Below are 15,404 nucleotides of genomic sequence, written 5' to 3' on the forward strand. Positions count from 1 at the left end.
CTAACTAGTTAAACCTGTCATGTCAAGATTCTTTTCTTCTAGGTTATTCACATGACTTCCACTTCCTCCAGTACACGCCACATTAGCACGTGTTTGAGCCCCTCGGTTGCGCATCCCTTGTCTTCCTGATCCTCTGCCAGTGCCTCTTCCTTCGTGCCTTGGCCGGTCACCCCACCATTCTGGGTAACCCACTATTTGAAAACACTCTTTCACATCATGCCCATTTTTGCCGCACTTGGAAGACGTCACGGTCTTTTCTCCATGTTCACCTCCCCTTCTAACCTTGTTGCCGACATGCGCCGTAAGTCCCACAACCAATCCACTTTCATCCGCGGACTTGGTGATTGTCTTCACCCTTTCCTCTTGAATTAACATCGTGTACACACGATTAAGTGAAGGTAAGGGATCGGTTGCAAGGATATTCGATCTCACAGTGGCATAGATGACATCATCAAGGCCCATGAGGAGTTGGTGAACCTTTTCTTCTTCCCTTCGCTTCTCAAGTTGAAAGCCAATTGAACACTTGCACCCACCACAAGTGCATTTGGAAATCTGGTCACAATTTGCAAGTTCATCCCAAAGTATTTTCAACTTTTCATAGTACGCAGCCATGGACGCACCTTCTTGCTTACACCTTGTCAAATCTGCTTTCAACTGCTGTATTCGAGGTCCATTCACAACGGAGAAGCGTTCTTTGATGTCCTCCCACAACGTCTTCGCATTCTCTGCATACGCCACGGTGGTCCGCAAGCTTGGCTCGATCGTATTCAAAATCCACAAAACAATCATGGATTGGACCGTCCAATAATCTTCAAGTTCAGGTGCATCCTTTCCTGGTTCTGTGTGAGTCCCGTCAATGAATCCCCACTTTCTCCGAGCTCGAAGAGAAATCTTCACTTCCCTCGCCCATTCGTCATAATTTTTTCCACGTAATTACACCTGCGTCATTATGTTTCCTGGGTTATCACTCGCGTTGAGGTCGTATGGCGAGTGAGTCTTCTTCTCGTCTCCTCCTGAGGAGTGTGGTTTGTCTCCGATGGTCTTCTCTGGCTCTGTCGCCATGATTTCTCAGGTCATCCTCTATTTTATGTGTTTCTCAAGTTAGACTTTGATGCCATAATAAATAATGGTAATCAGCCTGTTTTCTCTTTGATACAAATTTTATATATGTATATATTCTAATCAACAAATCACAGCAAATTTTTTCCTAATATAACAGCTTGATTTGTTATCTTAATTTATTCCTACCAAAAATATATATGATAGATTGCTATATAGATAAATAACCAAACCTTCTAATTGACATTTCTATATATAACTTATGTTGACCGTTGTTAAAAATCAATAGAAATAATTCAAATATGTTAAATACCAAACACAATAAAAACTAAACATATTAAAATTCAAACATATTAAAAGGTATATAATATTTTAAATTTTTATTTTTCTATTTAATTATCACATAGTCAAATCTAAAGGTTGGTTCGGGTTCTATACTTCCAGCAAACTAATTACTAGAGAGAGTCATTATTTTGGTTCAGGTTTAATCTGATTACTAGTTAGTTTCAGAACAATTTAATTAATTCGGTTCGAATTTAAACAAGTAATCGGATACCCAATATCCAGAATCACCTCTATTTTTTTGTCATATTAAATTGCATGCTCCTGTACATGCACAATCTTATTATTCATCACATTCATGCGAATTATTTTTATTGATGTAATGTTATGTAATTAAATATCAATAATTATTTTATAGTGTATTAAAATTAAATTATATTACAAATAAGATGTTTGAATAAAAAATATAAATTAAATATAATTTTTTATATGTTAAATAAAAATATTAAATATTTATATTTATATTTTCTCAACTAATGTATTTAAATATTTTGACTAAATCAAGTTAGGTTAATTTAATAATTAGTTTACTAATTTAATTAAGTAAGTATCAGAATTTAAGAGATACTGTAAGAAGTGAAAAAAAAACTTTAACTAAATTATAAAATTAATGTTAAATTAGAATTTACATAAAAATAAAAATAATTAAATGGTTTTCATAGTTGACTCGTTTCATGTTTTTTAACAAAAAAAAAAAAGAAGAGAGAACCCACGTCCCAACTCGTTAGCACCCCTTTTCACCCCGTCATTTGTGAACACACCCCCTACTTTCTGAAGCAAAGAAAATTAGTACCAAACCAAAACTCTTCCGTAGCTTCCCTTGCACTCAAAGTTCGCCAGCCATCCGTCTATCTATCTTCCTTCGTGCTCCAAGTCTTCAACCCCTGTTTGCTATCACCGATCGTAGCTGCTTCTTTGAGCTCGGCGTCTGTCGTCTTTGTCTGCTCAGCCGCCGTTTGTTTGCCGCACTCAACATGTTTGATGAAATGCTTTAACCATATTTCTGGTTAGTTTTATAATTTCTAGTTTTTAGAAACTTAGTAAGTTGATTGCATGTGAAATTAGAATAATTGGATCTTAGTAATTAGGAAATTTTAGCTGCACAAATAGCATCTTTGCAGAAAATATATTAGCATGACAATTCCACTTGCATTAGTTTCTTCTGGTAAATTTTAACTGTTATTGTGAACTTGTTAATTTGCTAATTGTTCTTGTGTTGTTGTTCTTCTGTTATTTTTTATTTTTTATTTTTTATTTTTTGCTTTTGTTGTTGATCCATCCGTTGGCTATAATTCGGCCCAAGTAAAACTATAAATCGGAATCCGGTTGAAACTAAATACAGTACATGTTTTAATCTCCTAACGGATTTATTCTATAAAATCAAATAACTACGTGCCAACCCAGATGAGCACAGGAATCTCTCCGCAAATCTCTCTAAAGAAGAGCACTAAAGAGCAGTTATCACCCACTCAGTAACAACTCCACAATATTAGACCCATTAAGTAACCGCTTGTAGCACAACAATTCTATAAATATATCCACTCCTGACATGAAGGAGGTACGTTATTCATTCTGAATATCTCATATTTATCTTCTACTCTTACTAACTTGAGCGTTGGAGTCCTTTTGCAGGTGCCCAACGCCGCCGTTCTTACAAGAAGACGATGTTCCTTCCTCTCACTCCTAGGGAAAGCAAGTTCAAGTACTAACAGAACAGACTATACCTCGGAGACCTCTTTTCACGCAGGAACATTTGGCGCCCACCGTGGGGCCAAAATTAAATAACCCCACAAGAACCTTTTGTTATTATTTTTACAGGTCCATAGTGATGATGTTGTTCTCCCACCTACTCATGATGAACTGATAGTAATGAACATCACTCTCCAAGTGGAAGCAAAGAAAATGGCCAAAATCTTCTGTCCTCGTAGGACCCCAACAGGAGTAGGACCAACAGGAGCAAAAACGAGAAAAATAAGAAAGGAGCCGAAGAAACTAATTTCTGCTCCACCGAAGTTTATAAAATTGAAATTATATTCGAGTTTTGAACCAAATTTAACAATCTTTTACAATATTTTTAAATAAATTTTTACAAATTTATCATTTATTCGCTTTATTCCTTATTTACATTGCTTTGCTCTAATCATCATATTTATTATTATGCCGAATTTCTGTTTTTTCTTCTTATGTTGCCGATTATAAAATTTTTAAGCAACTTATCCTGGTAATGACATTTTCTTATTGATTTTTAGGAAAACATCATAATACATAACTACTTATTCCTATTGACACGTATATTTTTTTATTCTTTTTCAATTGTCTTCATGTATTATTGGAAACTTCTCTATTTGTTGTTTATATTATTATTATTATTAGCAATTACTACTTGTTCTTCAACTAATTACTCAATGTTCGTGCTGTCTTATTCATGTTTTTTCAATTATTCAAAATGACGGAGTTTAATTTTAATTTATGCAATAAATTCAGGATATGTATTTAACAAAATTTCTTCTTAATGTATTGGTAATTGGAACAGGACATCTTTAATGTGTCTTCAATTTTTCACCTTCAACTTATGAGAATGGATCTCGATCATACGTGAACACATTTCACCTCCTCCTCCACCTCAAGTTATAACTTATGAACCTTACCTATAAGTCGCGATTGACATTTCTACTTCGGTAAAACTATGCATATGTATAATCTAATTTGCTCATATAAATCTTTTATGTCAACTTTCAATACATCATAACTTCTTACGAGGTATCTACTACTCTATATATTCTAATTGCTTCATATTATGTATGTATCTTATCATTTCACATATCAAAATCAATTAATCAATCTTTCGGAAAACAAAATTGGCTATTAATCAATCCAAAAAAATGACTTTTTACCAATCGAAACAAATCTTTATTATTCACTCAATATTCAATAATTAATTGCTTTGAGTAAGAAATTCGTCAATAAGTTACTGTGGGTTGGAAAAATTCTCTCAAGACAATTGATTCGGTCAATGAATACATATTTTTGAACTTTTCAGTTCGCGTCAATCAAATACTATATGCAATCCATGAAAAATTGTTCTCAAGCAGAAAAGTATCCCCACACAATTATATTGATTAAACAACTCTTACCACTCAATTGTTTTTGAATAAATATTGACTAACTGACTAAATTTGAGGGCTACATCTTTTTTATTCAGCTTTATTTATTTGTTTATCTATTTCATCTGTTACTACCAATTTTTTTTTCATTTTTTCCTCTTTTCAATCTAACAAGTTGAGTTTGGGGCTGCCATAGTCACAATTCCGATTTATAGGTCGGAAGCTCAACCTGTTTAATTAAAAATTTTCACAGGTCAAGTTTGGGGCTATGATCCATCCGTTGGCTATAATTCGGCCCAGGTAAAACTATAAATCGGAATTCGGTTAAAACTAAATACACACGTACTATATCAAGAGTACGTGGAGAGTACATATTTTACTCTCCTAACGGATTTATCCTATAAAATCAAATAACTACGTGCCAATCCAGATGAGGAATCTCTCCGCAAATCTCTTTAAAGAAGAACACTAAAGAGCAGTTATCACCTAACAACTTCACAATATTAGACCCATTAAGTAACTGCCTGTAGCACAACAATTCTATAAATATATCCACTCCTGACATGAAGGAGGTACGTTATTCATTCTGAATAACTCATATTTATCTTCTACTCTTACTAACTTGAGCGTTGGAGTCCCTTTGCAGGTGCCCAATGCCGCCGTCCTTACAAGAAGACGATGTTCCTTCCTCTCACTCCTAAGGAAAGCAAGTTCAAGCACTAACAGAACAGGCTATACCTCAGAGACCTCTTTTCACGCAGGAACAATTGTGATTTTCAGTTCTTGAACTTGTTAAATTGATCATTTGCTAAATTGGTGGGATGTTGTTGTTTTAATTTGCTAAATTGTTAGGTTGCTGCGATTTAATTTGTTGGATTTTCTATTTAGGTCTCGTTCTTGTTTATTTGCTAAATTATTGTTGTGTATTTATTATTGTCTTGGAGATTATTGCTGGATATTGGTGATCATTGATTTATTATACGCTTCATGTTTTCATTGTTTTCTTCTTCTGAAAAAAAAAATCAGTTTTCATTGTTTTGATGAGTGTTTGTTTTGTTTCAAAAATCAATTTTTTTGTGATCAGTGCTCAAACTCTGAATGTTGTTCTGCTAGTTTTGCTGTGTTTATTTTCTTTCAGAAATCAATTTTTTGTGATCAATGTTCAAACTCTAAATGTTGTTCTGTTGTTTTTGTTTTGTTTCAGAAATCAATTTTTTGTGATCAATGCTCAAATTCTGAACCTTGTTCGGCTGATTTTGTTGTTTCAGAAATCAGTTTTGTGATCAATGCTCATACTCTAAATATTGTTTTGTTTTAAGGCCGTGTTTGGAAAAGGTGATTGATTTCTGAATGTTGTTTTGTTTTTGTTTTAAGACCGTGTGTTGTGTTCAATTTTCATTTTGTAAGAAATTCTTTGAGTTATATAAGAATTAAGGAGGATTATTTCAATGGTATTACTTTGGTGATTCTGGTCTGCTACAAGCTTGAACATAGAATTGAAGAGAGAAACCCTTTACTATTTTATTATTGAGAAAAGCTCTGCATACAAGTCATTAGGGCTTATATGCTTTACAAGTTAATTAACGAATAAACCCCAAAAACGAGATGCAAGGTCTACGTTCTTCTTCTTCTTCCTCTTCTTCTTCTTCTTCTTCTTTTCTTTTGTTTCTTGCTTTCTCTTTCTCCTTCTTCTTCTTCTTGCTGCACGTTCTTCTTCTTCTTTTCTTTCGTTTCTTACTTTCTCTTTCTCGTTCTTCTTCTTCTTGCACGTTCTTCTTCCTCTTCCTCTTCTTTTCTTTCTTTTCTTGCCTTTTCTTTCTCCTTCTTCTTCTTGCTGCACGTTCTTCTTCCTCTTTCTGTTCTTCTTCTTTATTTACGTGCTTTTTTCTCTGTTTTCTTTCTTCGTTATTCTCGATTTCCATTTTTTTGACATCAAATGAAATCGTTTTTGAAGAAGAAGAAGCAGAAGATGAGGAAGAGAAAGAGAAAGAGTTCTGAAATATGCATAAGGTGTACTTCAACGAATTTTGGGTGTATTTCTTAAATTCTTTGGGTGTATTTTTATAATCCTTTGGGTGAATTCCTGTAACCGTTTGGGTGAATTCCTATAACCGTTTGGGTGTATTTCTGTAATCGTTGGGGTATATTTCTGTAATCGTTTGGGTGTATTTCTGAAGTTCCATTATCTTTAAATTTGGCAAGAAAATTATTTTCATGGAGGAAGAAGAAGAAGAGTCGTTCATAATGCATGGTGAGTAGCGCGCTTTGGAAACAGAAAGTTGTTGAATAACATGCGTTTTATTTACTCTTGAATGTGGAAGTGTGTAATGCGTTAATTAAATGTAATGCGTGTGTTTTATTAGATTTGTAAGACTTCTAAGCCAAAAAAACTTGTATGCGTAGCAGACCTCTTTATTATTGGCCTATTTTTGGTATTGCATATCATTGTAGTTTTTTTTATTGATAGAACTAGTTGTTTATAATCTCTTTTGAAGTAAAAAAATGCAGGAGAAGAGTGTTTAGAACTAATTACTTTATTCATTGAATTTTTATTGAATTAGGTATTTATTATAAACGGTTTTTTTAATTGAACTAATAAACCAATAATTAGAGTAGTTCGATGACCGGTCTGATTTTCAAAACCTTGATTATATGAAACTGAAAAATCATTGAATTTTAATAATTTATTTGTATATTTAATTAAAGTAGTTTAACTACGGTTTGACTTAGGGGTGTTCAAAACCGATCCGGACCGAACAAAACCGATCGACCGAACCGAAAAACCGAAAACCGAATAAACCGAAAACCGAAAAAACCAATGTTCTAAAAACCGGACTGGACCGGCCGGTTCGACCGGTTTAACCGCGAACCGGAGACATAAACGGTTTGGTTTGATGTCTAAAACCGGAAATTATAAAATCGGATATAAACCGTTAAACCGGACAAAAACCGGCCGGTCAAACCGGAACCGGAACCGCCCGGTTTGAATAAAACGGCGCCGTTTCGCGCTTAACGGGAGAAACAAAACGCCCTTCACCATCTCCTTCCTTATTCCTTCGAGCAGAAGTGCAGAACACGCTTGGCCTCAACCAGGGAAAAACCCTAGCCGCCACCACCGCCACCACCGCCGCAGGGAGGAGCCGTGTTTGCCGCCGTCCGTCGCAGTCAGGGGCTTGTCTCCTCGAGTCTTCGTGCGTCACAGTCAGGGGAGTTCTCCAAGTCTTCGATCTGTTCGCAGTAACCAGTCGCAGGCGCACTGCTTCTTCCTTGAGCTCGGCCGCCGTCGTGTTATCGCCGTTGTTTGTCACTGTTGTTTGTCGCCATCTGTAGCAGTCAGGGGTTTGTCACCAAGGAGTCTCTCTTCGTCTGTTGGCATTATCCAAGTCAAACCCCCTGTTCGCTGTCTTTTTCCTCGCTCGGCGCCCATCCTCCATCGGATTCGTCCTGCTTGCCGTCGTCTTGTCGCCGTCGCCCTCTCGAAGGTCAGTGGCTTTGGTGTGCCTTTGTTCTTCGTTTTTCGTTTTATTATGTGACTCTCTGTTCTGAAATCAACAAATCATTCAATGATGATAGGGTTTTGTGTTTTTGTTGAAAGCATTGATTTTCTCTGGCTTTGGCTTTCTGCTGTGGCTTCTGGCTTCTAGTGTGTTGTTGTGTGTTTTGTGGCTCCACTGTGCTACTGCTGCTGCATTGTGTTTTTGTTGAAATCATAAACAATTAATAGCAAAATTTTCAATATACAATAGAAACCATAAACGATTTTCTATTATGTTTTTGTTGCTGTAACTTGAATTTGTTGCTGAATTTGTTGCTTCCCAGTCACATAATCAGAACAGAATGCTCATTCAGTGCTTGGTTGATTGGCTTTGCTTTCTGATTGTATTTGATGATAAATTTTAAATTGATAGCTTTTAAATTTTAAATTTGCACTGCCTATGTTACTGATTCACTGTTCCTTCAATGCTTTTTATTGTTGTTAATGATTGTGATGAGCTTTGTTAAAATTGGGTTGAAAACTGTTAAATCTTTCTCCATTTTTCATTGTTCTTAGCTTCTGTGAATAATAACATGCTTGTCGATCCTCCTATTTTTATTGTGATTACTGATTTACTGATTTGAGGTTAGTGGAAAGTTGAGTATGTGTTACTCTGTTTTCAGGGATTTCAGGTTGAACTTCCGAGGTTGGTGGAAATGGAAGCTCTAACATTTTTGTCAAGCTGAATATGCAATCCTCTGCACCAAATTGTGGGAGACATTAATGGGCAAGTGGGGCTGCACCAATTAGATTCAATACATCTAATGTGATCAAGTGGAAGGAAGCAAAACTGCAAAACAAAACCAGGGGTTGCAAAATACAAAAATAAATTGAAGGTAGCTGGTATACATTTAGTTTGATCAATGCTGATTTACTGATTTACTGATTACTGATTTGAGGTTAGTGGAAAGTTGAGTCTGTGTTACTCTTTTAGGGATTTGAGGTTGAATTTGTGATTTGTGATTTCTTGGGTCTTTTGTAATGCTGCTGATTTGAGTTTGAAATTTGTGATTATTGATTGTGGCTTGTTAAGCTGCTGTTGTTAACTTGTTATGCACTTATACTGCTGTTTTGTTATGGAATTATGGCACTGAGTGTTTTGAATTTTGAATTTGTGATTTGTGATTTGTGATTTGTGATTTGTGATTTGTGATTTGTAATTTTGTTATGCCGCTGTTTTGAATTAATTTAGGGGTGATTATTTGTTATGCTACTGTTTTGAATTAATTTAGGAGTGATTAATGATTATTTCTAGTTGTATTGTTGCTGTTTGCACCATTGCTCTTTTCACTATTTAACTTTGTATTTTGATAAGATCATATGGATTTGGTTGACATTTCATATAATGTTTTAAATTTGGAAGATATTTAAGATTTATATTAGACTATAATTATATTTTATAATGTTTATATATAATTTATTTATTATTTTATTCTGAAACGGTTTTTCCGGTTGAACCATCGGTTGAACCGGTTGGACCAATGAACCAGTGAACCAGTAACTAGAGCGGTTTGATGACCGGTCCGGTTTTCCGAACCTTGGAAAAAACCGAAAAAATTATATTTTGCTGTTTTTATTGCGGTTCGGTTCGGTTTTTGGTTTTGACAATGAAAACCCTAACCGAACCGAACCGAACCGGTTAAAAAAAAACAAATAAAACCAACCCTCCCCCCACCCCCCAACCCCCTCACAGCATAACCTAACCTAGCCGCCAACCCTCACATTCACTCTGCGCTCTCTACTTTCGAAACCCACTCCCAGTCTCGCAGCAGCCAGCACCTCCCACTCCCAACATGCGTGAACCCCTTCCTCCCACCATCTCCCTGCGCTAATGAACCCCTTCCTCTCACCACCTCCCAGCGCCACCGAACCCTTCCAGTCTTTCACACAGCGCCGCCGAACCTTTCGTCCCAGCACCTCCTCGCAGACAGCACCAGCCAACACCATCGTCGCAGAGCCAGCACCACCCGCGTCACCACCCACAGCATCGTTTCTGGCCTCGCGGAGACAGCACCACCCAGCCACCCACAGCATCGTTTCTGGCCTCGCGGAGACACGGATAGCAGCCGCCATCGAGTCAAGTCAGATAAGGAGCCTCCAATTTAGGTATTCAATTTTTGTTCAATAATCATTGATTCATTGTTGTTCAATTTCTGTTTCAGTGTATATTTGTTGCTAATTTTTGTTCATGGTTTAATTTATTGTTGATTTTTGTATATTGTTGTTCAATTTCCATTTCGGTATATATTTATTTGTTGCTGGTTTTTATTCATGGTTTAATTTATTTGTTGTTGATTTACTGAAATACTCATCTGACACTTGCTATTTACCACCACCACAACTAACAACAATAATACTAATAACAATAAAAATCACTCATAAACAGATTTTGTTTTAAATAGTTAACATCAAGTAATTAGATGACATTGTTTAGGTTTTGTTCAGGAATTGCTGGTTATTGAATTATTGTTCAGTGTATTGAGATCAGCGTATTATTCAGTTTATTGTTAAGAATTTGGTATTGTTGGATTGCTGGTTATAAATTTCTGGGTTCTGGCCATGATCAAGAGTTCAACACAGCAGCTCCCAGTCTCCCACCACACCACTGACCCCAACATCATCATCGGTGATAACGGTAATTCCAATTATTTCCCCTGATTTTTATGATATAGCTTTTATGAATCTTATGATCAATTTATTATAATAATTGTTCAATTTTCTTAATTACCCCATGGGGTTCAGCTTTTCAATTGTTGAGAATTCTGGAAATTTTAATGCTTGATTCTTTTGTACGCGTGGCGCTTTTCCAGCTTCCATTTGGGATCTCTTTTTTAAGCTTATAGTTTCTTTGTGTTTTTATGATCTTATTTGGTGCATAAAATTAATATCGTAGCTGGATTGATTTGATGCTGATCCCATCTGGTTCCCAATTTTTCCCCCAATACCATTGACATCCAAAATATGAACTATTAATGCTTTTGCAGTTGTTCACAGCTTCTAATGACTAATCAACTTTTCATAATGTAATTATAGTAGTCACTTCATTAAAATTGTATAATATGGGAATTTTTGTTAAAACAAAAAAAAATGTAAAACTTTGAGATTGTAATGGGCACTTCAGTATTACTTGTAATCCTAATTGCTAGAAACAATTAATATGAATCGAGGCACCAGTGACAAAGCTAATTGAAGTTGTAGTCTGTTTGTTTTCATTTCATATATGTATTGTGTTCAAAGTGTATATGTAATATTATGAGCAGTAGTTTATTTATGGAGAGAAGTTACTTATGTAGCCTTCTTGTTTTATTATTATAGGAGTTGGGAAGTCATGTCTTCTACTTCAATTCACTGGCAAGCGCTTTCAACCCGTCCATGACTTGAAAATTTATTTTTATCTTTCAGTTGTGTTGACTACTGAACTTTTAAACATCTTTAATTGTCGTATTTGAATTTCTTTTGTCGTTAAATTTCATTAGATCAAGACTTTGTTAGTTATTGTGTATTCGTGTTTGTCGTAGTCAATGATATGACTTTGTAAAATAGTATGGTAGTATTCTTTTTGAATTGATTGAAAAAAACCGAACAAACCGAACCAAACCAAACCGATTTTATTTGGTTTAGTTTGGTTCGGATGACCTTGAGAAAAAAACCGAACCAAACCGAACCGCAGTTTAATTAAACGACCGGATCGGATGACTTTTCTCTCAAAAACCGAACCAAACCGCACCGCGAACACCCAAACTTTGACTTACCTTGTTCCTTCCTCTATTTCATGACTACTCATTCGTCTCTCCTGCAGTAGGAGCAGCAGCAGCATCAACCACGCAACAATGGCTACCAATGATTCAAACCGGGTCGGATTAGTAATATCCACCACCGAATCAATTAGGGTTTTCCTCTCTGGAGCCTCTCAAGACCCTAATCTCTCCCACCACCTCCGACACACATCCGCTGATCTTCTCTCCCAATCTGAGCTTTCATACGAGCCTCTCCGCTCTGTCTGGATGGCCTCTGATCCATCCACCCGACCCGAATTGACCCAACTCTTCTCCGGCACGCGATTCGTCTTCTCTAGCCCGAAGCCCAGGCAGAAGGTCAAAAGTCAAAACTCTAGTTCCCATTTTTCAATTTAATTTCTCAATTTAAATTTCGATTGTTACGGCTGTCCTAATTTTTGTTTCTCAAATCTTCCAGCTTCAAAATTTGTACTTGATCTTGTTTAACCCTAAAAATTGTTACTTAGATAGGAAGAACAATTGGAATTTCAAAAATTAGATGGTGCATTACTGTATTTGTCTCCAATTCATGGTGAAATTTCATCATATGAGTGATTATTGTGTTGTTCCTTCGGTTTGTGAAGAGTGAAGAATTGAAGTCAAGGCTGAAAAAGTTGCAAGACTTGGCTGAAAGGAAAGCTTATCAAGAGCTAGTGAAGGACATTGCACCAAAGAAGGAAGTTGAGGAACCATTCTCTTCTTACAAGGACCAGTTAGGATTTGGTAATTACCTTTCCAATTAAGTCTTATCTCTTGGACTATAGTTTGTAATATCATAGTCTAGTCTAGTGTTTTATGTAGCTATAGATCCTTCTTTGTTTGTTAGTTTTGTTATTTGTGAAATGAGAAAGTATTACTTTTGCTTTCATGATTTGCTTCCCATGTTACTCAAATGAAACATGGATCAATTCAACTGTTTAAGTTGTGCCTTTTGAAGTTGTGGAAGCTTTGGTTTTTTAACTTACTCGCATGAATGTCTTTGGTGGGATACTTGGATTTGGTAGTATGATTTACCTTAAAATCCTATTTTGGCTGTAATTGGAGGTGAAAAGGAGCTTGGGGTACTGGATTACCTTTTTTTTTTCATTGGATTATGTACAAGATAATTATTTGTAATCTAATAGCTGAAAACTTTCGGAAGGATAAAACTTTAGACAAATGGTTAATGACATTTTCACAAGTTCAAATACGTTCTGTTTAGTTTACTCTCGATATTTGTTCCTTTTCCATTATAAGATGGCAATAACTTTTCCTTGTCGATTCAACTCTCTTCTGTGATTGGGAGTTCTGATATTATTTAAAAATTAGTCCCTTGAATATTCTATTTGTTATACTATTATGAAATAAGGAAATAAAATTTAGATGACCGAAATCTATAGTTTTCTGCCTTTTCTTTTAAGCATGTTATTTGGCAAATATTCATCTATACATGTTGTATTACTAACCATTTATTTTTTATTATTGAACATTTTTTCAGGATTACATGTGGTGGTTACCATGTTTACTGGCTATCTAGTTGGTTATGCTGCATTTAGAGCATTGTTTAATCACAGTCCTGCCATGGTACCCTCTAAAATCTGTTTTTCATTATTATCCTCAATTAGTTTAGTTTTAGTCGTTAGCCAAGTGGAATCTCCTCTTGATTATCCTTTTTCTTTCTTCCTCTCTTATCTATGGTACAGAATGCTGCTGGAGGAATTCTTGGGTTGGTGGTGGCCATGCTTGTTGAGACTTTCCTTTTCATTATTAGAAGTTCTAATCTGGATGCCAGTAAAACAAGGTCCAGTCAAACACCGAAATCAGCCTTTTCCACATCCAGTCTCAAGAAAAACCAGTAGTTTTGATCAGGTTGGTTGTTTCCAACTTTACATTGATACGAAAATTCGCCAACAAAATTATATAGCTTAGTCCATTGAGATTACACTGTTATAAACAGAACATGAAAGTGGCTGTTACTCGATGAATCGTGGCATGCCTTCTTGGGTTTTGTCCTGCCAAGGCTTCAAATATAGTCTATGAAAGTGGCAGTTGCCTTGCATTCGAAGAAGGATATTCTGTCCTATTTGGTGAACACATTGCTCCATTATCATATCATCCAAGCACCTCTTAAGAAATCATCTTCACTTTTTAGACCGATAGAAGGATTATGCATAGGATTTTTTCTTTTCTAGTTTTCCTATCTATTGATACTGGATTGTAATTAGAGAGTTACATGAAATGCATCCTTATTTTGTCATCATTAGTTTTGATAATCAACCCTTGCACATAGCTATGTTTCTTGTACTGATTCATGTTGGGTTTTTACTTTTTAGTTAAGAAAGTTGCGCCAATGCGCAAATACTGCTATTGGTTTTTGAATATCCAATACATGTTGCCTCTTTTGATCAATGGCTATAGCATACGCATCTAATCGTTTCCTTACACTTCTTGCCAATATCCTTGGACACATCAAAAGATCAAAAACCAAGTTAATATGAAACAATCTCTAGGGTGGATTGGCTTTTGTTTCTATTTTTTGTTTTCATTTTCCGTTTTCAGGATTTTGTGAAGTCAAAAGAGAAAATAGGATTGTTTTTACTTCTTGTTTTTATCTTTTATCTTGACAATTTTAAAAATAAAAAAAGAAAATGAAAACACAAATTAAATGTACCTAATATTGTGGAAAGAGATCTATTACTTCAATGTAGCTCCATCCATTATTTTAAGGAGGTTTTCAACTCTAATGTTGTCACAAGCACAGTTGTGCTAGCACTGCAAGACTCCAACTAGAGATATTCAATTTTGACATGTGATGTGACAATCAAAAGAACTATACAAACCAATACAAAATGCTATGAAATTGAAGGGTGAGGAAGAACAAATGAGATATGGATTGTAAGAGGAGGAATGGATTGTAAGAGGAGGAAAATAAAGGGTTACAATAGCCTCCCCTTGTCTTGTTGTCTTTGTCTAGTCCCGCTAGACAAGGGGGAGGCTATTGTAACCCTTTATTTTCCTGTTGTTTAAGCGGATTAGTGAGCTAACCATTAGGCCAACGCAACTTGGTTAGCCATAATATAATTTTATTCCTGTTGCTTTGTATGTAGTTTGTTTTACACTATTGGACTCATAGTTGCCTTCGAGAAATTGTGGAGTTATATATTCAATTCATGGGCTAGTTCACATTTCAGAACCAGGCTTGTAAAACAGATAGACGGTTTTAAATGGGCGTGGGCGTGGGCGTGTTTTGAAGTATCTTGTGGTCTCTCAAAAAAAAAAAATCTTGTGGTATAGTCCAAAATCTAATTATTATTTTTTATTTGGCAGAAATTATTTTTCAAACTCTTGAATATATATATGGCCCAACTTATCAAGTAGGTCTGGTTATTTTTTATTTTGTTTAGTGTGGTTAATTGAACATCTTTCTAATTCCTCTTCGTTAATTTAAATTTTTTTACGATTTTTTCCAAATATTATCATAATTTTTTTTAATTTAAGTTGATAAGAGAAGACACATAAATAATTATATTTTTAATAAATATAATTAATTTGTTATTTTTACAGGAATGTTTTGTTTAAGAATCAAACATGAAAATTGATTTAATTCTA

At 35.3% G+C, this 15,404-nt stretch overlaps 2 protein-coding genes across 3 annotated transcripts; one reads left to right on the plus strand and one right to left on the minus strand.

Annotated features, from left to right (window-relative positions):
- Window positions 1–1,062, minus strand: LOC140174270 (uncharacterized). Its single transcript, XM_072198666.1, has 2 exons — window positions 940–1,062; window positions 1–891 (listed from the first exon to the last, which is right to left on the minus strand). Exons 1-2 carry the CDS (start codon window positions 1,060–1,062, stop codon window positions 1–3), a joined length of 1,014 nt encoding a protein of 337 aa, XP_072054767.1.
- Window positions 1,063–7,519: 6,457 nt separating this feature from the next.
- On the plus strand, window positions 7,520–14,204 carry LOC112702296 (uncharacterized). Of its 2 annotated transcripts, XM_025753271.2 has the most exons (9): window positions 7,520–7,987; window positions 8,664–8,876; window positions 9,531–10,146; window positions 11,356–11,391; window positions 11,840–12,134; window positions 12,401–12,539; window positions 13,294–13,379; window positions 13,499–13,664; window positions 13,753–14,204. In XM_025753271.2, exons 3-8 carry the CDS (start codon window positions 9,872–9,874, stop codon window positions 13,652–13,654), a joined length of 987 nt encoding a protein of 328 aa, XP_025609056.1. In that variant the 5' UTR covers window positions 7,520–7,987; window positions 8,664–8,876; window positions 9,531–9,871; the 3' UTR covers window positions 13,655–13,664; window positions 13,753–14,204. The 2 variants fall into 2 exon arrangements, with proteins under 2 accessions (XP_025609056.1, XP_025609058.1); XM_025753273.2 differs by lacking the exon at window positions 11,356–11,391.
- Window positions 14,205–15,404: the final 1,200 nt, after the last annotated feature.

This window comes from Arachis hypogaea, chromosome 7 (assembly GCF_003086295.3).
Source record: "Arachis hypogaea cultivar Tifrunner chromosome 7, arahy.Tifrunner.gnm2.J5K5, whole genome shotgun sequence".
Classification (NCBI taxonomy): domain Eukaryota; kingdom Viridiplantae; phylum Streptophyta; class Magnoliopsida; order Fabales; family Fabaceae; genus Arachis; species Arachis hypogaea.

Excerpts from the sequence above, each read along its gene's own strand:
- LOC140174270 (XM_072198666.1), bottom strand. The coding sequence starts at position 1,062 with ATGGCGACAGAGCCAGAGAAGACCATCGGAGACAAACCACACTCCTCA. Across the intron at positions 892-939 it reads CAGGAAACATAATGACGCAG|ATTTCTCTTCGAGCTCGGAG; the intron begins GTGTAATTACGT and ends AGGGAAGTGAAG.
- LOC112702296 (XM_025753271.2), top strand. The coding sequence starts at position 9,872 with ATGAACCCCTTCCTCTCACCACCTCCCAGCGCCACCGAACCCTTCCAG. Across the intron at positions 10,147-11,355 it reads ATAAGGAGCCTCCAATTTAG|GAGTTGGGAAGTCATGTCTT; the intron begins GTATTCAATTTT and ends TTATTATTATAG. Across the intron at positions 13,380-13,498 it reads TTAATCACAGTCCTGCCATG|AATGCTGCTGGAGGAATTCT; the intron begins GTACCCTCTAAA and ends TCTATGGTACAG.